The following is a 22,964-nucleotide window of genomic DNA, read 5'->3' on the forward strand; positions in this document are numbered from 1 at the left end:
GGGCGCCGAGGCTGCGGCGGGCGGCGCGGGGCGGGGGTGCTGCCTCCTGCGCGGCGGAGCGGGCGCAGCGGCAGCCGGGGCCGGAGGCGAGCGGCCCGCGCGGGCGAGGGCGGGCGGCGTCGCGGGGCGGCGGCGGGGGCTGCGGGGCATCGGCGGGGGCTGCGGGCGGGGTCCGCGCCCGCGGCCGGCAGCGGTCTCTGCGCCTCAGCCGGGCTTCGCCGGGTGCTGGCGGTGCGCTCTCCCGCCGCGGGGCTGCACAATGGCAGTCGTTCAGTAGGATGGATCCTGCCGTGGCTTTTGTTCTGCAGATCCACCCATCCTCCTAGCAGTCAAGTACCAGGCTATGGTTTTCTCTCTGGGGATCTTTCTTCCGCGTTTTGCCGGTGTCTCCGATGAGGTTTTGGCCTCGGCTGGGATTTCACTACCTTACTTTTCGTTTGGCTTCACGCTGAAAAAAGGGATTCCTTATATTTGCTCTCCACGCTTTTGGTTATAATTCACTGTTGGTCTAGGGGGAACAACCGTTCAGCCTGGCTGAAAAAAAAGCATCCGTTGAAAAGTCTCAAAGAAATACACCACGTGAGGAAAAAAAACTGGGAGAAGATCGGAATATAATCGCTTTTTCTATGATAAAACTGGTGCCCCTCTTCAGGAGAACTGATCTCAATTTATTATTATGCAACCACAAGGATCTCTTCTTTCTCAGGGTGTATAAGCTGCTGGATTGCTTTTCGCCCAAATCAATGTGGTTTCTTTGGAACATTTTCAGCAAAGGATCGCATATGCTGCAGTGTCTTTGTGGCAAGAGTCTTAAGAAAAACAAGAACCCAACTGGTAAGCAATCCATTGCAATGCGTTGTTTTTCTTTAATGCTACCCTGTCTGTTGCTCGCCGAGGTAGATCTGCAATCCTGCTGAGGGGAGAAGGGGGGATATATCGAGGCCAGCACGGACATGCATGTGCATACATGTATGAATAAGCAAGGAGCGGTTTGTAGTAGCCTCAGCCCCTGTCACCACCGAAAAGGGGTAAAAAAATAAAATCAAAGGCGACCCTCGCCCAGCCGGCATCTCCTAGTTCCTATGTGCTATTTCCAAGGAGGAAACTTTTACATCAGTACCCTTCTTGTGGGGAAGGCGGTGGAGCCCCCCACTCCCGACCGCGGGAGCCCCCCCAGTCAGTTTTGGGAAGAGGAGACTGGCTCTCCTGTGCTGGTGTTAGCCGGCCCTGCCTGCGGTGGGTGAGTGTGCCGGGGCTCGCGTCCTGCACAGCACTTTCTGAATAGCTTGCAGTATGTCACCCCACACGCACACCCACCCACCCACCGCCTCGCTCGGCTTTCTAAAGTCAAGCCAGACACCCCCCTCCCGCGGCCTGGGGGCTCCCCGTTACCACTCACCCTCGGCACCCAAGGCCAGGAGGGTGGAGGGTGGCGAGGAAAGGGGATGGACACTTTCTTGGGGCTTGTGCCCAGACGGCAACTCAGCCAGCTATGCCGAGCGGCAGCAGCAGCACCGCCGGGTTGGCTGTGCCGCTCCTCCGCCTCTCGCTGCCGGGATGACCCCTCTGTGCCACACATCGGTGTCTCTGCGTCCGCCTCTATGTCTGCCTGGCACCGGGATCATGCGCTTCGGTTCAGCCCGGCTCCGAGGGGGAAACTTGCAGTACATTACATAAGAAATGCAAATGCAGGTGCTCTGGGCCGCCTGGTCCCTGGGGGTCACGCTGCTGCTGTTGCATCCCTCTTGCTCGGGGCGTCCGTGCGGCCAAGCCCGCGGCTTGGCGAGCAAGGTGGGCGAGAAGGGATGCTCGGCGGGCGGGGGAGCCGGGAGATTTTCTGGGGAAATACCGGCCCTTCCCGCCGGCCTCTGGTCCCCCACGCCGCCTTCCTCGCTCACCCCGGCCGGCAGGTTGTCTGCAAGCACTTGCGTGCCTGGGGAGGCGAGAGCCGCCGGAGCCCGGGCTGCGAAGGGAGGGATGCCGTGTGTGCGCGCTGGTGTGTGTGTGCCGGCTGCCCTGCAGTGGCAGCTCCCGAGCAGGAGGCTCCTGACGCTGGCACTGCAGTGTAGTAGATCATAGGCTCTCGTTGCCTGACACCCCAACATCAACAAGCAGCGGCCCTGGCAGCCCGCACCCCTCTCCTTAAAGGCAGCCGGGCTGCCGGCTGCTGCTTTGCTCAGCCCGGGTCCGGTGCGGAGTCGAGGTGGGCACCTCGGCGGATTTACCCTTCCCCGCCCCCGGCTTCCGTTTGCCAGCTCGTCTCGCCCCTTTCCCCCCCGCCGCTGCCGCAGCAGTGAAAAGCAGCCACTTAGCATACCAAAGAGGCTGAAATGCCCCGCCGGAGGCTGCGCTCAGCCTCCCGCAAAGTGCCCTTCCCTTCGCTCGTCCCTTAGCACTGCAGCCAGCCGGGGGCCACTTCCTAGCCGTGTGCCCCCCCCGGACGGGATGGGCCAGACAGGGTCAGGACGGCCGACCGCCTTCTCGCAGCCCCCGGGATGCCCCTCTCCGCCTGCCCGGGCCACGCACTCAGGGGCCGCGACCGCGGGGACAGAGCAGAGTGGCGGCGTGGCCCTGCCTGCCCTGCCCGCTGCCGTGGCTCCCCAGCCCCGGGGGGCGGCTCCAGCGCCGTGGTGCTCTGGGCAAGAGGCGATGCTCCTGAGGAAGGGATTTGGAGGGGGGCGGCAGGGGCAGGACGAGGGCTGGTGGTTTCTAGGCCTTTCAGTTTGCATACCCGGGGGTGAGGCGTATGCCCCTCCACACACACACACTCTGGTCCACCCCTAAAGATTCGTGTCCTTTCCTTGCTGAGGGCAGGCTGTCAAGATATCGGCCCCCGAAGCCGAGTTGTGTCCCTCGGAGTGCCAGGCAACCGCGGCACAGCTTTCCACCTCCCCGGGGACTTTGCCGCACTTCCCTACTCCCTCTGCATGGGACGACGGATGGATTTGGCTGGCCGGAGCGGCACTACCCCCGCCGCCCCCCTGCCTGCTAAGGGCTGCACTGGCCCGAGGAGGGCTGACCCTCTCCTCTGAAGGACTGGGGGGAGCTCGTCTAAGCAAGCGAGGTGGGCGGGGGGAGCGGGCAGGGGGCGCGGAGTGGGGCCCTGGCGGGTGCTACAGCCCCGGCCAGGTCCGCGGTCTCGCTGCCCGCCCGCACGGTCTGCGCTGCTCTGCTCCGCTCCGACTTGATCCCGTCAGAGCAGCCGGGGCGCCGAGCCCGGCCGAGCCGCACGCCCCGTCCTGGCACTCCGTTCCGGGAGCGCCGAACTGCGGCTATCTGTCTGAGGAGGCTAATAATCCGCTTGGCCGGATTAGCTGGTAGCTCGGTCACAGGCGCTGTTGCTCTGACGGCAGATCATCTCCACTCAGGCTGGGGTCGCCCGCGGGAGCGCAGGGAGCCGGTGCCGCGATGCCCGTCCTCGCCGGGTGCCCCCGGGCCGTGGGGCTCCCCCTCTGCGGCAGCTCGCAGACCCCATCCCCGCTGCGGCACGGGGCCGCTACCGCCCCCCGCCCCCTTTGCCCGCCAAACTTTTCGGGAGCCGCTGGGCTTTTCAGTCTCAAAAGTCATCAAATGAGCGAGCATCTGCCGCTGATCCAACCGTGCAGAAAATCCAGCAGGTTAGGCAACTGACGCTGGCTGTAATTGCAGTTTATTTAGCTATTTTCGGCCTGCTGCACTTTTTTTTTTTTTTTTGTCCCTTCCTAGAGCTGGTCTATTTCCAGAAACGGGACTGGGTGGCTCCTTTCCAAATGTTCTCTGCTTTGCGTTTTCTCCCCACCGCTGGCTGCAGCCCCCCCTCCCTGTGCGGACCCCCTCCCGGGCTCCCCTGCCGTCCCCGGGGGCCTCGCCCCACCGGCACCGGTAACCAGCACCGGTCGGAGCTCTGGAGACGGGGACGAGTGCGGCAGGGAGGGATGGGGAGTCCGAAGGGCTGCGTGTAAGTCTCTGGCAGGGTTGCATCAGGAAGCTTTGGTTTTATGGTTGGCTGAAACCCCTCAGTTTCAGATTTGATATCCTCGATAGAGGTGCTGCATTTGATTGCTGCAATTATTTACCTCTTTCCCTCTTCGTGAGGAGAAAAACTTTGGGAATCAATAGGTGTGGCTGTGTTTTCAGCTGCTGAATATTTTTGGATGTTCCTCAGTGTAATGGTGCTACAAGCAGTGAAGCCCCTCATATCTGCAGTGTTCTGCCTCCTGTGAAAATGTTTGCCATGTGTCAGGTTCCTTGGGCCTCACTTGCTTTTGCAGTTATTTCTGTTTAAGTCTGCCCTTCCTGCTTGTTTTACACACAGAGGGGACTTTAAAAAGTGCAATACCAAAGGGACTTTTTCTCACAAATAGTTAAAAACTGCTCCAAACCATAACTCCTGAACCAGGGCTTGTTATAATAAGATACTGTCCTCCTGTCTTTCCCACCACCATCCCCAGCCTCCAAACTGGGTATCTTCAGCAAGGGAATGGCAAAGTCACGGGGAGAATTTGGGGCCTGAGGAGGAGTGGGAAAGAAGATTATCTCTGGTTGCTTTTTGAAGCAAGTCCAGCAAGTGAATAGATTTTTTTAACCAAATGCCAGCTGTTTGGGTGCCCACGGGAGGTGTGTTGGCTGGAGTACTAGATGCCCCCATGGCGGGAATTGCTATCACATTTCACTCCTGGTGGCAACCCAGCAGACAGAGGATGGATCAGGTTTCCTCTCCATTCACTCCCAAGGAGAAGCATCTCTCCAACACAGTCAGGGATGTTGACAGGAGAGTAGATAGCAATTGGCATTACTATAAATACATTACTAATGGAGGATTTCATTTAGGAAATTAGTATCAATCTCACATCAATTTCAAATACAAAACCTGTTTTAAAAGCAGTAAGTCTGAAATCCAGGCTGCAGCTGAACTGGAATCTCTGCATAGTCCCATGTTAATTTCCTACTCCACAAAATAGCTTGTCTGGTATTTCCTGGTTGCTAATAATTTTGAAAAAGTTTCTAAGCACATCCATGTGAGGATCTGTTTGAAATGGAAGCTTGTGTCCTGCCCATAGCATATATGGTAGATATGTGTTTTTATCTGAATTCTGAAAAAAATTTGGCCTCCCCACTGCTTTCCTTACTCATAGAAAGGACACATCCCACCAAAAGACAAAGACAGGAGCTGTGGGATCAGGTCCTTGAAGTTTCTTTCATGTAGGTCCAAAAAGCAGCTCTGACTGCTTAAATACTGTAATTCCTGTAGTGGCAATTGAGGCATGGTCTGTTTCTCTTGCTCAAATGTAAAACTGCCTATTTACATGTATTTCACCTATTGAAGTTTTGTCCTCCCTGGGATACATTTCCTGAATTTGTACAAATTTAATTATTCTTGATCAAATTAAATTGCATACTCTACTTATTAAGGGGTGAAATTTATGCCTGCTCATGCATCTCCCTACTGTAATAAAATGTTTGCACCTAGTTCAATGTCTGCTAATGACGGGCCATTTATAAATGAATTCAAATATTAAAAGGACGACTTAGGCTTAAGGAAAATACAAAAAATGTATTTACAGATATCATTGGTTTAAATATTTATGTGTATGCATTTTTCATTTGAGCTTGATGTTTATTCTACTTAACCTTCTCGGATTATATTAAGTATATTAATTTTAAGCTAAAATTCCTATTGACTTCAAATCTAAAAAAGGAGTGATTTAGACATTCTGAATTTGTTCCTTTGTAAAGATTTTCTATCCAGTAAATGCCTGTAAAAATATAATCTGGAGATGAGAGAGTTGCTTGAAATTGGAAACCAGTTTTTCAAGAGGACTTCATAAATCTAAAAAAATGGGAATTGGACCTTTACTCTGATTCTGAGGGTGCATTTTGTAGCTGGTGGGGTCACTACTGAGGTTTCCATAGGAACAGTCAACATTTAGGATAAGATCTTCTGAGTCTTGGTTGGAAATGGATAAATGAAGTGGTTGTGTGCAAATTAAACTGAATATTTACAGATGTTTGCCAAATGTGCCTCTAAACAGTGAGTCCTGCTGGAGCATGTTTCACTCAGTCAAGGAAGACCTTGCTGCTTGGGGAGCAGTGATTTGTTTCTCTACCAAGTTCTGGTTTAGAGAGCTTTTGTGATTTTGGATCCACTATTTACTTACCTATGCCTTCCCTCCCTTGTTAGATGTTGCAGGCAATTTCTGAACATTGCACAAGCATGCTGTTGGCCCTTTAGTTTGTTTTTCACGTTTCAGTGAATGATAGCTTTTCAAAGATAAATTACTAGTTTACTGAACAACTCACTGAGTAACAAAACATCCAGCGATCATAAAACTTTACAATCTCTGTTGTGAAAAAAAATTGCTGAGAAGTAGCAGGTGGCTTGATGTACAATTAATGTATCCAAGAGCTACTTGCCACTGTACAGAAAGAGTTTATATGTGCATACAGTAGGAGAACAGTTTACTTGGGAATAAACTTTGTCAGACTGCACCCAAGTTTAGTTCAGGAAGAGCCCCTTCTTGGACAGTGTGCTGCTATTGTCACAGCAAATTAAGCCAGGAAGAAAATCTTTTCTTTGGAGACCATATAATGCTTAAAAGAGTATATTCATCTTCAGATTAATTAAAAGAAATTATTGTGTTCTTGAAGTGAATCCTTACAGTAGATCCATCCAGAAGTACTGAAAATAATAATTGCAAAAGGAACTGATGGTGCTTGGCACCATGATGGACTGAACCCACAGCAAGAGAAATGTAAGCCATGTATTCTTTTTAATATACTCTGCAGCAAAGAAAAATAACGTGTGAATAATTAACAAAGCTGTTACCCAAAACAGGAGCACACTGACTCTGGAGAAGAACTTTCAGAGGCCAAAACCTGTAAGATCATTAAGTGAAAGGCATTTAATGGATACATGGAATGCAAGTTTGGTGTATTTGTAGCATATGCTTTTAGAAGCATTCATGTTGAATAGTTACAAGGAAAGTAAACAGTTGCTGATGAAACTGCATCAAGAAGTCAGAATAATAATATCTGTAGTAATATTCAATGCACAAGCCATATTAATAACACCTTCTGCAGTAAAATTCAATGACTAGTTTAGGTATTATACTGGGGTGAACATAATAAACATTTTAAAAGCTTTTGAGTTAATATTGAATGGTGGTGTGGGTCAAATAGCAATAGGTAGCACATAGTTGCTGGTGGAAATTGATAGTCTAATTTTAATATCTGTATTTTGTCTTTTCACTCTGACACCTGCTTATTTGGCTTTTAACTGGAAACAGCATGTGGAATTGCACTGAAGAAGTTTGGCACTTGCATACAGTAGGCACTGTCTTGGAAATTACTTGGCGTAATCTTTTTGTGGCACTAAAATGAACCTGGTCCTATCAGACAGTAGAATCAAGCCAAGGTTAAACATTTTAATTCCATTGGAATTTTTTGGCTTTTGCTCGAGGACACTGATACACATAAATTGTAATCCTCTGTGAAAACGTTGTTCTAAGGAGTTTCCCAAAAGGCCTGTATTTTACTAAGCTGAGAGAGGAGTATACTTCACTTTTCACTGAAATTCATTGGGTCATCCATGTTTTTTTGTCTATGGCTTTGTCTTCTAGAAAGATGAGAACATAGTGAGGATAGAGAATGTGCAGGATTTGTGCCTTACCTGTTGATCCTGTCCTGTCTCCATCTCTGGGCATCAGGTGGTGTAAGAAAAAACGTAAGACATGGGCAAATCTTTGGGTTTGATCCTTCCCCTCACCTGTCCTCTCAGTTTTCAGCTGTCCCTGGACTGTGAAGTTGGAGCTTGTATTCAGGTCACTGTGTGTAGTAGATTCTGAAGGAGGAGCTGAGCAACCTCAGTTACCAAACAGCATTTCTATTCTGGGCATCAAAAAACTGCATGGCACTGAGCTCTACATAACCACGTGCTGTGGGGAAAGGATGTGGAGGGGTTTGCACTTTCTCTGGGTACTCCTCGGTTCTTCTGTTGAAAAACAGAGGCTAAAAAGAGCCAAACAGATCGCTCTTCCTGCTCCATGTTTGTGATTACTGATTATTGAGAGCTTTTCAGGTGAAAACCACTTCTTTCATAGTGCCTTTTCCTTCCTTGAACTGTCCTGAAATCCTGGACATTTCTATCATCTTGGTTCCTCTGCAGTTTGACTTGCCTTTGCTGTGGGTATACGATATCTTTGGCTTAGGAGGACAAAAATAAGGTAGCAGCTGACACATCCCCTTGCATGTGCTGCTTTTGTCCAGCTAAAAGAAGTTAATTTCTATGGATTTTCTAGGCCTGTGGGATAAGGAAGTATGTCCTGAAAAGGGCATGTTTTCACAATGTCCTTTCTCTTGAGGGAACAAGTGGAATATTACTCTCTTGAAGAATCTTTTAAAGAATTGAGCTCTAGTGTGACTGAAAACTAGTATTTCGTACCATTGTTGAATGGTTTGAACAGGAGAGACAGCTTGCATATAAAAGCAGACTTCTATTTACATTTAAATCTCTTGCTTCTCACCCATGCTAGCAAAGGAAATTTGCAGGAATTTGATTGCCCTTTAATGAAGTTTGAGACGAAAATGCTAATTTAAAGAAGGCAAGTTTGCCAGACTTGTTACTCTTTCAGTAAATGTATTTCTAAGCATGTCCCTCTACAATCAAAGAAAATGTCCAGATTAAACAGTTGCCAGTTCCTGCTTCTCATTAAAGAAGTGTACTACAGAGCACTACAATTGCTCAGTAGTTTCTGCACATATCACTCTTTGCTGTATAGGTACATTTATTGACATTGAATGAGATGAAGAGGAGCTACCAGTGCAAAACATAGTGGAAAATACATTAAAAAAAAAGATGTGGGAAAAGCTGTGAAAAAATTATAGATGAGGGAAATGCTTAAAAAAAAAATCAGTTAAATCATTAATACAGTAGTATCTTATAGAGTAACCTATCAGGAATATCTTAACGAGGATTAAATTAATAATAGTCCCTATTAATTTGTAGTACTTATGACACAAAGAGCCACTTTACAGTTCTGATTTTCTTGGAACTGGAAATTGCAAGTCAAACCCAGACAGCTAATAGTTTCTGAGAAACTGAACCTAAATGTGATGTAGGCAGATTATCTCACTAGGAGACCAACCAAAGATCTCAAATGTGAGCTACCTTTAGGATGTCTAAAACACAGGTGCAATTTTGTGGCTTGGACTCTTTCACTAAAATCCATATTTTAAAGTAGCACTAACAGGTGGATTAAAATTTGTAAAGCTTTGCACCCCTGAGAGAGTTCTTCCTAGTCACTTGCTGTTTTAAATCCCTTTTTCTTTTTTTGTGTTTGTCCCCATGTGAAGGAGACTTTCTGCCTGAAAAAATCTGGTTACACAGGGTTTCATAACCAACATTTGCTAGTCTCCTGGCTTTATTCAGATGTTTACTATCTCTATGAATATGACCTTGATCTATCCCAAACTCTGTCATCTCCATTATAGCCTCTCACATCTCTTTGAGTTTTTTCACCTTCTCCTTGTGTAAGCATATCACCTTTTTACTTTGGATAAGGTCTTTCAGGAAAAGAAGCCCTTAATTGTATTTCTTTCAGATATTTTTAAGTCCTCTCCACCACTTTGAATAATTAGCCAGTGACCATGAGCAGAACAACTGCACAGGCTTATTTTATTAATGGTGTAATAGGTATTTTGGATAGATGAAGGGTAGGCTGATGGACTACCTTTTTTTTTTTTTTTGTTGGGCATGAACTGTATACATTGTTGTTTTCCCACTTGCTGCTAATTTACGGTAACAGAACAATAGCAGAAGTAAAGAAATGCAGAGGCTGCAAAGTAACTGTGATTGATTAGGAAAAGACAGTAAAACCAGCAAGAGGATTTAGAAGACCTAATAACAAATGTTATCCTTTTCATTTGTTTTGAGGATCATTTGAGGATATTACTTGCTTGAGGACAGAATGGTTTGTGTGAGATGCTGCTGTTGAAGCAGGACTCCTCAGCATCCTGGGAAATTTTCTGGATATTATTGCTGAGCATTTCTTATTTGTGTTGGTAGGAAGTTGCTTCCAGGTCCTGGCTTTTCTGTTCACTTTGGTGCTTTGTATCTCCTTGAAGCTTGTGGCCATGACACAAGCAGAAGAGACCCCAGAGAACTGCAAAACCTGTGTGGATGCAAGGCATGCCCTGTGTGTCCATACCCTCAGCAGGGTACAGACAGAGTAAGCCTGTGGTTTGGGTCTGGCTCACTTTTGATTCCCCTTGTTCACCTTTGAGCTCACTTTTGATGGCCTAGTTTGGAGACATTATTGTGTGAAAGGGTCGTAACATGCCTCTTCAGTGCTACGTGCTCCAGGGTTTCTGCTGAGCAGGGACATTAGCAGCAGAGCCAGTGACTGTGTGTCACTAAACCCTGTGTTCTGAACTGTTGAACTCTGGCTATAATATGCACAGAGTTTTGAAACATGTCATAGATGAATTCTCTTACCTTTGAAACTTGTAGCATGGTATCTTCCAAGGAACAGGGTGTCTGAAAGCTGTATGGGATTATTTTACAGCAAATAAGTCATTATGTAGTGTATGTATGGAAGAACCACATTTTTTGAAGTTGATCTTATTTTGTTTTCAGACTGGACTTTAAACTCAGGTAATGTTTGTGGAAGAGTGAAAATATAGGGAAAAAAAAACTATTGTAGTTTCCTATGTAATACATATCTGGGTAAAAGAAATAAGTTTACTCATGGTAGGAGAAATTTGAACCAAGGAAGTGGGAATAGAAGAATTGTGATTTTCTTTTCTAGTGTCTTTCCTCATTTTGATTGGTCTTTGCAATTTATATGAAATGATGTATCTGAAGCATTTCTGGCATGAAGTGGAGATGAATCCAGTGATCTTGTGCCACAGTAAGATATTCTCTCCTGACTGAAAGTTTTCTGTGAAAGCATGTCTTTGAAGACATTGGCATTTTTAGCACTTCAACATCATGGATGTTGATTTTGACCATTCCCATACACCACTGATGAAAACACTCCCTAAGGGGTTCCTCAAGATCATTACATAAATATGGTGCTCTCATTAAAAAAAGAAAAATCTTTAAGCAAAATGAAATAATAAATAATTGACATAAATATATGAAGGTGAGTATGGTAGTTTTAACTGTAGGGTTACTAAGTTTCTCTTAGATGCTGAATGAGAATGATTTTATTCCAATTGTGCCAGCTGCCATTGAAGGAAAGGAGAGGTTGAAGTTTTGGACCTTATAATTAAAGCAGAAATAAGCTCTGCATTGTGCAGTCTGGGTTAAAATATTTTAAAAAAGGTATCAGGTGTAACAGCAAAACAAGGGTTTGTTATGTTTTCCGGAGCGCCTTTTCCTTGGATTTCAGTGTCTGTCTGGAGTATCTATGGTCTCAGTTTGCTGCCAAAAAGAACACCTGCTAATAGGTTTAAGACAGAAGATGAGGAGAAGATAAATGCTAAGCCCTTGTAGTCATATATGTAGGTTAAGAATTTGGGGGTGGAACTTGCTGAAGTTAGAACAAAAGTAAGCCAGAATGTGATGTTAGTACATTAGATGAGTTTTTATCAGGGGCTATGTGGATGATACATGAATAGTTGTGGGTTGCTCTCTCTCCCACTTATTCTCAGAGGGAGATGAAAAACCAGAATGACAAAAGAAATGATAAAGTAAATAATAAAGGGATTAAAGGAGTCTGTAGTCATTTAGACAGGTTAGGGATGGAGTCCTACAGGCAGGCAGAATTTAGAAATTGTTGAAACTATTTATCAATTGAAGAGGAAATAGAACTGAAATTTAACAACATTTTCATGGAAAGCATCTATTTCTAGAAGTGTTTCTTTCCAAGGACATAGAGAGAGTTTTATATTTGAGAGTCTGGCTTTTCTCAATTTATTCCATTTATAGCTATCTAGCTAAAGGTGAAATATCCTTGTAAACATAGCTTTGCTATTATAAATGAAGGTACTCCCACGCTCCCCTGAGTCTACCAGCTGTCACTGCCCAGCTCTGGAAAAGTGGCCTCCAGGATGACCTTAGGCCATGTGTCCAGGGCCTCCTGCCTTCCTGCTGTCACCTGGATGCCCTGAGAGCCTCCTGTCTGGCAGCCCTGGATGCTTTGGAGCTGCATGGGCGTGTGGAGTCCTGCGTGTGCTGCGGCTGCCTGGGCTAACACCTGCTGGCTCCCCTGCAGGAGAGAGGATGGCACAGGAGTCAGCTCCTCAGGGTGGCCCTCCAGCTAACTGAAACAGCCTGTGTAGTTGCCACAGCAACTGCAAGGGAGAGGAAATGTATTATCCCCCTCCAAACTGTTCTACAGGACAACTTCTAAAATGCAGAATATGTACTTCCATGGATCTTAAATCTTTGTGCAAGACACCATGTCCTGGGCGGTACGAACTATAGAGGAAGGCACTATAGGTTCGGTATTAATTTGCAATTTTTTTCCAATAGTTTATTAAGTTCACAGTGAAACAGGTCAAGAATGTTGGGTGCCGTTCAGTCCTTGAAGATCACCACAAATCTGCATCAAAGAGCTTACACTGGAGATTTTAAGTAACTTCAAAGGGAAAGCCAGCCTCTTCTTCTCATCAACAGATGGCAAATCAGAATTGTGAGTAAGAACTGTCCACCTTCAATTTGGCATTGATACCATGCTCCCACCTTAAACTCCTCCTAGTTGTTCAGGAACAGAAGACTGAATTTATATTGCTTAATTAAAAAGGGCCAGGGATTGATCCCTGTCCAAATGGCTCTGGCTGGCTCATGTCCACACCTCTTACAGTTACCACCCTCCCTGGCAGATTAGCTTGGAGAGAGCTTGCTGAGGTGGTGCCTGGGTCTTGAGGAAGAGTGTGGATGACTGGGGCTCTAGCACTTCTTTAATTTAACACAGCCAAAGAAGATCAGAAAAAGCCTTTCACTCCCAGTAAGGAAAGTTAAGGCAAGCTCTGCTTGTAGAGGTTTATTTGTGCCCCCACCTTCAGAGAGAACTGTACCTGGACTAATAACAGCATAACACCATCCTGGACCAGCTAAGGGGCTATTAAAGCTTCTATAAAGTGGATGAATCCCAGCTTCATCCTTTGAGGAAGGAGCACCTAGAAAGGGTTTCCTATGGGCCTTGGTTAACCTTGTGCACAGCTGGTGGAGGAAGGAGAGCAGAGTTTACCTGCTTCAGAGCAAGTCTGGCAGCTGAGCAGCAGAGACCTGAGTCTGCAGGGAATGAATCATAAGGAGTTTCTGAGGAGGATGAACCAGACAGGAAGGAAAGCTCAGTCTTGCTGGGGAAAGGAACATATCTCCTCTTTTTTCTCTCTTTCACAAAAAGAAGATGGAGTTCCAGGGTAAGGAAGAGCTGAAGGACAGGAAATTTCCTCTGTCTCTGGATAAAATATTTTTTCTTCTGCTTCACTGTCTTGTACTTCCTTTCCTTCTCCCTGACCTTATTTGGGATCATCCCTTTATTTGTGTGAGTATGTGCAACAAAACTTGTCAGCACTTTCAGCCCTCCCAGTAACCTGTTGTTTTACTGCACACCCACTTTCTATTTTCTGAGCTACATGGGCATCAACCTGCATTGTTGCTGCATGTACTTCTTGATCTTCCTTTATTTTAAGGATACGTATTTTTCCCTACATGGCCACAAGTTGCTCTCTTCCCTTATATAGTTGTGAGAGGAGTAAAGAAATAGTTTTTTTTTTTCTGATTATTGATGCTTTAAATATGTTGGCAGACTAAATCTGGTCACAGTCTGTGAATTTAAAGGGTCTGGCTTATAGTCTGACAGCATGGTCCAGAATACTTGTGTGTTTTTCTTAAAGTATTGAAAATTAGACAGCATAAAGCAGTTTGCACATGGCTTTTGGTTGGGCGGTTTGTTTTTTTTAAATAGTTTTAGGGAAAATCAGTTTGTGGCACTTGGAGTCCTTTGATTCTTCTATGTGAGGATGCACAGGGTAAATTTACTCTTGCATTTAATGCTAAATGTGAAAAGATTGAATGTAAGCAGTAAATTTTTCTTTTCTTATCAATCCCTTGAAGACCACTTAAGGTGACTGTTCCTTTACAAGCACAATATCTGAAAAAACCCAAGTATCACTGCTTAATTTGGGACCAAGAAGGGTGTTGCATTTAGCAGAGATTTTTATGTTTCCATTGCTCACAATAAAAGCAGTTATGAAGAGCTCTTATGATGGGACACAATTATGTTTTGCATTAAAATAAGGCACAGTGGGGGGCTGTATTCAGCCTGTTAGCTTGTTAGAAAAAGCTGGAATTTCTGAAGCTGTTCTAAACACCCTGGATTTGAAAGTCAAGTCAAATCTTCTAAGCCAGTGATCTTAGCAATAGAGAAATGAAAGAGTTTGAGTATAAATACTTCTCAGTGTATTAGGTATCTTGGAAACTGTTTCTTCTGTTAGTAGAACATTAATGTAGCATGTCTAGGAATTTTTTTTTGGTTTGGCAATTAAGACAACTTGGGCCAAACTAAATGTATTGAGGTTCTTTTCAAGAGTGAAAGTGCCTTATTTTCAGTCCTACTTCTAGGCTGGAGAAATTAAGTTTTTTGGTGTCTCTGCATTAATAATGCTTTTCCCTTTTGTCATGCTGATTGAAAGTACCACCTTTAATCCTTCTTCTAGGAAGTTTTTTGCTATTTGCTTTACATGCCAATGCTCCACTGTCATAGTCAGGTCATCAAAGACCCCCAAAGATATGTTTTACAAGAGGATAAAGGAAGCATTCTCTCCATGGCCAGAACATGGGACCATTCTTGTGGTGGTAAATAATCTTTGCTCTCACAAAAGAAAAAAAAGGTTTTTTGGCCTTGGCACGCTGCTTTGGGTTTTTTAAAATCTAGCTGAATTTAAATACTCAAATCCTTTCTTGCTAATCCACCACTCCATGGTGGATTAGCCAATCCACCTTTCTAAGGAAAGGTCTTTGTTTCTGTGGAAGACAAAAATTTTCTTGTACAGATTAAATAGTTCTGCCCTTAATCTACTATTACTTGAATAATTCTTACAACATCAGCTTTAGTCTACTTCATCTTCTTGTAATTTTATTTTACAGTTACTAATTTGCAAAACAAGCATACCATCCCCTGTTTGCACTCAAGGGCATTAACTAATCTAGTTAACAAACTAATCTAGGTCTAGAGAAAACAAATAGAACAAGCAGCAAATGAACAGCAAGACTGAACAACAATTCATGTTCCATGTGAACATGGTTCTCTTGGGTTTTCCCCTGGAGAGAATGGAGCTTTTTCTCAGAATCCCAAAGTTCTTGCTTTTGTCATTGCTCAGTTGGGTACAGGCAACAGTGAAAACCAGAACAAACTGGAGGTTACACAAATAGATTTCAGAAGTCTCAATGTGTCTTCAATGAAGGACCTCGAAGCAAATCTATTAAATGAAAGGCTGACTTGGCAGGAAGTTCTAATCCTTTTGAAAAATACTTCTAAAAAAAGGAATATCAGAGAATGAAAGTTCGAACTGCCTACATTGCAGTATACAAATTAGTAAGCAAGTCACCTGGTAGTCTCCTTGTCCCTGGTACATGGTAATGTTTTCTGCCTCAGGGGTATGTACAGTACCCTAAGTCCCTGATAGACTGCTACCATTTAAAAAAAAGTTTTGTTTGTTTGTTTTGTTTTTGTTAATTTGGGTTTTGTTTGGCTGAGGTTTTTTTTTTGTTTTGTTTTGTTTTTAATCCAGCACAGAAAGATCTGGCTAGTATAGTATAGAATTATGTGACATTGGTAGGTGTTAGCAGTAATTTTTTGAAGAATAGTTCTACAAATATTCATTCTTTTGAGGTTAGATATAGTGGTGAGTATACAGAGCTTCTGAAAGAGCACTGGTGGAAAGGCCAGGACGTAAAATGCTGCCCAGTATACTGCAATAGTCATTAATTATGAAATAAAGCTCCACCACTGAAATAAAATATAGCAATTCTTGCTTTAAGTTCACAGATATTTACCTAGGAGGGCAAAAAAGCCAAAAAACTCTTATTATCTTAACGTGGTACCCTCTGCAAATCCGTGCTAAGCCTTTTGAACTGAGAATACACTCAAACAGGCAGCTGGGGTAGTGAAACTGTTTTCTGGAGTGTTTATAGGAACCAATTATATGCAATTTGTTTAAATTAGTGGTGAGCAGTTCTACATTAACAATTGTCTTACTGCTAGTAAGTAGGAGTGTCTGGAATGTGGCGCTTCACATACTCAACTCATATCTGCACTTTCAACACATCCAGTGCTTTCCATAGCAAGAGGATAGAGCTGAATCTTTTCTGCTCAGATATTTTTACAAGCTCTTTTTTTTTTTTTTCTGTTTTGTTCTGGGCAAATTGTTACCACGCTTTCTACAAGATAATGAATTAGCTGTTGCTCGTATATTTCCTGTAACAACCCTATTAAAAGGCACCATTTCTGTCAGAATGTCCCGTGGCTAATGACTGGGCAGATTGTTCTTGCCCTTAGATGCAGTTACCCAATTAGAGATTATCCTGTTACACAGCACTTTAACCTGTATTTCCTTTTCTTAGCCCACATGGAACATAGAATCACAGAACAGTTGGGGTTGGAAGGGACCTCTGGAGATCATCAAACTCCCCTGCTAAAACAGGGTCTTTTAGAGTGGATTGCACAGGATCATGTCCAGTCAGGTTTTGAATACCTCCAGAGATAGAGACATGAGCATGGGAAAATTATTTTTGCCAGTGCTGTGACCTCTACTGCAGTCCATCTACTTATTCTCCTCCTTCTGCTTTCATCTCTCTCCCCATCCCCCTTTCAAACAAATTTATTAAAGAGTGAAAATCCTGCTTTGCAGCACTGAATGGGGAGATTTTTCCACCTGGGGATGGGATTTGTAGCAAAGTTTCCTCACCCCTCTCTCTGCTTCTGTGGGTACAGCACAAAGCTCCTGCCAGTTCACATCCTTTGCTGTAGTGCAGAGCCTCAGCAGCACTGTGTCTTTCCCTCTATTTTAAACTGCAATGGATTTAAAGAAGCCTGGCAGCTAGGACACTTCTGTGCTCCATAAGAGAGCTCATGGCCTTGCTCCTGTTTTCCTTTAGTGACAAGAGGAAGTAACCAGTGAGAGCATTCAACCCCTTAGTGGCAGTGACCATCTTTTGAGCACGGTGTGTGGCCCCATCACCTGATGGGTTTCAGCATGGAGATGTTTCCTAGCAGGAGAAGACTTTTCCTTCGGAGCAAAGAGGTTTTGCACTTTGAGTTTATGGTACTCTGGGGCAAATACTTCCCTTCTGAGAACAAGATCCACTCAGAACAAACAAGGGTGTATTTCAATAACAGATGGGGAGGGAAAAGGCTTCTGAAGTTTCTCCAGAGAGAGCACAAGATCTGCGCACTGTACCATCCAGCCTGTGTGCAGAGGGATTTGTGTGAGTGGAGTAGAGGGAGAAAAGAACAAAGCCAGTAAATCCACTGGTAGGCAGATGTTCAGCAAAGGGGCTTTGCATTTTGTGGCTGAGAATCAAAATTTTGGGGTCTTATTACTGGAAGTTCTCTTCTTCAAAATGTGATAAAAAGATTTGGTTTTATTTTATTATAAAGAACCCTTCTTGTCTTCTGTGTACTGTACTGACAGTATTCACTGTATATTCCTCTCCCCTCCTGCTCTTCCCTACTCATGGGTACCATGAGACTGTTAAAACTTACTAAAGGACATTTTTTTGGTTCTTTTTCATCATGCACTTCAGTTGTGTCCACTCAACTTTGCTTCACTTTTGGCAATACTGTAATGAAGGTTTAAGAAGAAAATGTCTACACAGATGCCAGTTAGTGATATTTATGATGGATGTACAAAGAGCTCTTAGAGAACAATTTTGGTATTACTTCCCTGATATTTCATAGTTTAGCCTGTACAAAAAAGAACAAAGGATTTTTCAGTGGATGCTGGTTCAATTAGATTTTTGGGCTTATTGCAGACAATTTTTAGTTCAAAGATTCTAGTGATAATCTGAGAAATAAATAGGTTAATACATTATACAAATTCTCATTCTGCTGTTAACAGATCTCAAAATGTTCTTAAAGGTATGGTGTAATGCTAATGGTGGGATAAGGCTCATGGCCTATCATGGAATATCAACTGTGTTACAAAAATTTCCATTTCTTTGAGAGCTTTTAGCTTCAGACCAAAGGTCTTTTAAATAAGTGTGAACACTTCCCTTCACTTGGATGAGTCTTGGGGAGAAAATTTCCCTATGATTATTTAATGAATGGGATCTATTTAGTTAGCAAGAATATGAAATAGAAGATGCCACTTGCCTATTTTGTTTTTATGGTTTGTATTGCCATTCAGTTTCTAAACCAGCCTTTCCCAACAGTACAGTTTTATCAATGCCTTTCAGTATATTGAGAGGTTTAATGGTGAGCTCAGTCATTCAAAAATCATATTAAGTCAATAATAGCAGGCTCAAGGCCTGTCTGTGTCTCAAACTTTATCTAATGAAGATGCCAACTACAAATTCACTGTTTTTGAGATGAATTGTTTCTGCAAATAATCCAGTTATTTGATTTATCCTTGGGAAGCTAAGAAATTATTGTATCTTAGGGAATTCTATTCTATTCTATTCTATTCTATTCTATTCTATTCTATTCTATTCTATTTCATTTATTACTATTTTAACCTATGGTTTTTATTTACATAAACAGGAAAATACCTCAGTAGGAGATAAGGAAAGTATTTCATCTTAGCAAAGTCTTTTAAAAGCTAGAAATTACTCACTATTTACTCTAGCTAACCTTGATCCTGTGTAAATTTCTATGGTTTTTTTCATCAGTCTTTGTAAATGTTCCAGAGGTAACAGGAAAGTAATGCTTCATTTGTCTTATCAGTGGTTTGTTCTCTCTTATAAACTAAGAAGGTCCCAGTACCTATAGGAGTGGAGGGACTAGAGGTGTGGTCATATATCTCTTCACTTTTAGAACCAAAACTGAAAACCTGTCTCGCTTGGCATACTTTTTCAGGGATAAAAATTATTTAGAAAAATGTCATCATACAATTAAAATAGAGTTTTAGATGATCACTGTCCTTCATCCCAGCACCCCCCTGTACTTACTGCTTTCTGTCCAAATTCAGGTGCTCCCAAATGCAGTGACAAAGGGTAAAATTTTATTATTGAGTCCTCTGCTTTGGCAGAGTGTTGCCATGGTCATGAAAAAAAAGCACAAAAATTACATGCTGACTGTGCCAGATACATCAGAAGAAAATCCCTGTACAATAATGTGCACTCATTCAAGTTGTGCTATTCATATGGTAAGGCTGAGATTATACTTTTATTTCTGCACTTGGCATGCCAAGGACAAAGTAGTGCTTAGCTCATTCTCTACCTCATCTTCCTGCAGAGTGGCTGGCAGAAACTTATTTCTTCTATTCTGGGCATAGAGAGATGTCCAGGAGGTTGATTTTTGACAAGGTGGGAAAAGCCATGTCTCTGCTGTTTCTGCAGCAGCCAGAAGGCTAGAGGCTGAGCCATGGGCTGCAGGATGCAGAATAATACTGCGTTTCTTCCAGTTAGAACAAATCCATCTCTGGTGTCACATGGAGTGCTGCAATTCTCCTGATTAAAAAAGCACCTAATTCACAGATTCCTAATGGCAAGTGGGATACAGCTGCAAAGCCAGTGCTCTGCTTTAATATGGATAGCAATTAAAGTTGACAACTCGGCCTAATTTTTTTGTAATATTTTCCAAAGTGTTATTAGACACTTTCTGCTCCTCATTCATTTGTCTCTGTGCTGTAATGGTGAGTTCTATTTAAATGGCAATTAAAGTTTCCCGTTTCCCTCATTTCCTCTGCTCAGTTGACAATGTACACCACTGTGAAATGTTGCAGAAGTTAAAATAACAAGTTACAGGATGTTGCTTAAAATATTTTACAAATAGTGACTTCTAATGGCCCCTACTTACCTGGTTTAAGCAGGTAAATGAATGGTGGGGGATTTTAATGTCTTTCAGAATTTGGGCTGTAATTCACATGGAGCTGCTAACATACAATATTTACACAAGTGAGAGCAATATTATTACCTGTTGTACTGCACTCTGAGCATCTGTTCAAAGATGGCTGTGGTTGATATCCAAATGACTTGAACACAGCACGTGCAGCGTGGGCAGAAAGACTGGCGTGTATTTTCAGCTGTTTATGTTGGGTGAGGGCAACTTCAGAAATCAACAAAGTGGGGGAACAAAGAACCACCTCCTGCCTGTTGCAGAGTTGGGATCACTCCTTTTTCCAGTATTTCTGGTGTATTTTTTTTTTCAGATCAGTTCCTTGACTGTGGTTATGACACAGAGCTAATGCACAGGCATGTGATGTCAATAAACATCTTCTCTGCAGACATGTGTTCCGTGTCGGGATGGCTGAGATGGCAGTGGGAGAACAAAGAAAAGAAGTCATGCCCCAGTTCCTTTGGCTGCAACCTTGCCTCTATGAGCACGTGAAAGAAAATTGCCCAGGAGTCATAAGCATGTCTCTATCTGATGTGGGCACAATGTTGACAATTCTCCTACGTTTAAGCTGCTGGATCTGCAGCAAGATATCAACAGCCTCAGGAGAAAAATTAGCCACACCCTCACCATAGAGAGTGTCTCGGCTGATGAAAAGTGAAAGGGTTTCTTTCACATCAGTAATGCTGTGGAGATTTTCTTCTGTCACAACAGCACTTACTTCCTAGAAGGACTGCCAGATAATATAATATCTGAAACAAGTGCATTGCCTATTTTTCCTGTATGAATAGAAGTAATCAAAAGAGCTCAGGAATATTTGCAACTGTAGTGATTTTGAGGAGAAAAGGGTAGAGGTTTTTGGCAGGTTTCATTGATCATTCCAAGCATATTGATATTTTTGAGAGGGGAGAAAGTGTAGAGGTAATTAGTGCTATGGAAACTATAAGATGTGTAGTAGTTTTCCTTCCACCCCCCCCCCCCCCCCCCCCTTTAAAATTAGGTCCATTTAACGCATTCAGTGGTGTGCTGAAGGCTCCTAGAGAACAGGGCAAGCACCAGGAGCTTTGTATTCCTTTGGTTGCTATGTAGTATGAAGAAATTTCAGTTTGCAACATGCAGGTTTTTTTCAGTTGCACTGTAGAAAATAAAGCCAATAAAAATAAATTGCTTTAATTTGTTGTATCCATCCCTGATCATAAATTATTATGCAGGTGCTATTTATTATATCCAAAATTTCTGTGGGCTAAAGTAGTCTTACTAACCTCTATCTGTTTAGAAATAAGGAAAGGACTAGGAAAGCATAATGATTTAACATTTCTGTATCATACTCTTTCTAAGAACACAAACTTATTTCTCAATGGCTTAACCTTAAAACCATTCTTTGCTCACTAGCTTTAATACTCTGGCATCCAGATATCTGAAAAAAATGTAAATAGCTCCCAGGGATAGGAGGCAAGTTAAACCTGGTGCATGTAAGCATAGTGCTTGTTTTTGGCTTGTTTTTGTTGCTGCTTGATGATATTTGTCACTACATCATTAAAACAAACAAATAAATTAAAATTCATTAAAAGGAGCTGCAAAATCAAGCATTCAAATGTTAGGTCTAATTGACTTCAGAAAGCTGTGATGCTTCAACTACCTCAGCAGGATGAAATCCTGTAGTTTTGAAGGGCTTTGTATCAGGGAGGAGGAAGTGGCCTGGGTGTAAAGCAACCTTAGGTGTGTGGAGTGGTTAGCTTTCTTCTTATCTGATCTCCATTATATGAATTTTGTTCTAGTAGAGCTTTAATTACTTGACTGCCTATAGGTTATTTTCTTTGTCTTCACTGCCTGAGCATGGAGCTTTGCCTGAGCTCTGGAGCCACGCAGTAGGGAGTACCTCACAGGCAGCTTGGGAAAGGGGTTAGGAGCAACCAGAGAGAAAATCCTCCTTACTCACCCATCAAAATCCTGGGCTGAAGCAAGCACAGCACAGCCAGAGACTTTAGCTGTTAAATTCTAGTAAGTCTATTAGAAAAACACAGTCTGAGGTTTTCTGTGGTGCTTTTACAGGCGTCTGGATGCACTAGACCTTTTCAGAGGATTGACTGAGAGTTTTTTTAAATATGGGCAAGATGTTTCCAGACAGCTCAAGCTGACAATAATAAGTCTCAGGAGGACTTATTAGCTCAGGTGTGATTAGAAATCAAGCTGTCTCTGTGTACTTGTGCTGCACCGTGGCCAAGTGAATAATGTTTCTTATTACGTGGTGTACTGAAGAGTGCAATACATAAACATCCAAGTGGCTACCACCAAAGCTGTCTAGACCTTCTGAAACTGGTGCTCATCTGGAACTAAAAAACCCCTGATGAATGCAAACTGATGCCATCTTTTCACTGGTGTGAGCTTAACTTTCCACATGCACAATGTAGCTAATGTTAGGTGCCAGTTCCTTACCAGGAGCTCAGCGTCCAAACCCTTTTCAGACTTGAGGACTGACGTCTGCTTAACTACAGAGGCTCTGAGAACTTTGAGAAATGGTTGCAGTTGCAGTTTGAATTTACAGCTTCTCTTTTAAAGTGACAAAAGTATGCAGGATTCATAGTTTATTTCTTCCCAGATTTTCTTTGTTTTTCTTGTGTTTCTGTTGTTTTTCTATTGTTTCCTGCATTATCACTTGCATGTGAACATCACCAGGCACAGTATTTTCTTAGCGGCAAAACTTTATGCTTTAATTTTATGAACTACAGCATAAAGTTTCACCACAAAGAAAATGAACTATGGTGACCACGTTATTTAAAGCTCTAAGTGGATAATAAAAAATGAAAGGTGCCGTTTCACTGCAGAAGCAAATGGGTTTTATTTATGACACTGGCAGTAGCTTATTAGTTTGTGCTTTCTACCCCCTAATAGGAAGCCTTTATGGAAGGCTTATTTTTATCATAGAATCATAGAGTTATAGACTCATAGAGTCGTAGAATCATAAAATTCTTGAGGAAGTTG

At 43.3% G+C, this 22,964-nt stretch overlaps 1 protein-coding gene across 2 annotated transcripts in view; it reads left to right on the forward strand.

Moving 5' to 3' along the window:
* Nucleotides 1-626: 626 nt before the first annotated feature.
* FGF14 (fibroblast growth factor 14) overlaps nucleotides 627-22,964 on the forward strand; it is a gene marked incomplete at its 5' end in the record, with an annotated part of 376,843 nt that continues 354,505 nt past the window's right edge. For both annotated transcript variants that reach the window (XM_084223584.1, XM_084223586.1), the window contains one exon: nucleotides 627-834. In XM_084223584.1, coding sequence (XP_084079710.1) covers nucleotides 627-834 — 208 coding nt within the window. The remainder of the gene's footprint in view (nucleotides 835-22,964) is intronic.

This window comes from Fringilla coelebs, assembly GCF_963513975.1.
Source record: "Fringilla coelebs genome assembly, chromosome: 2".
NCBI classification, from domain to species: Eukaryota; Metazoa; Chordata; class Aves; order Passeriformes; family Fringillidae; genus Fringilla; species Fringilla coelebs.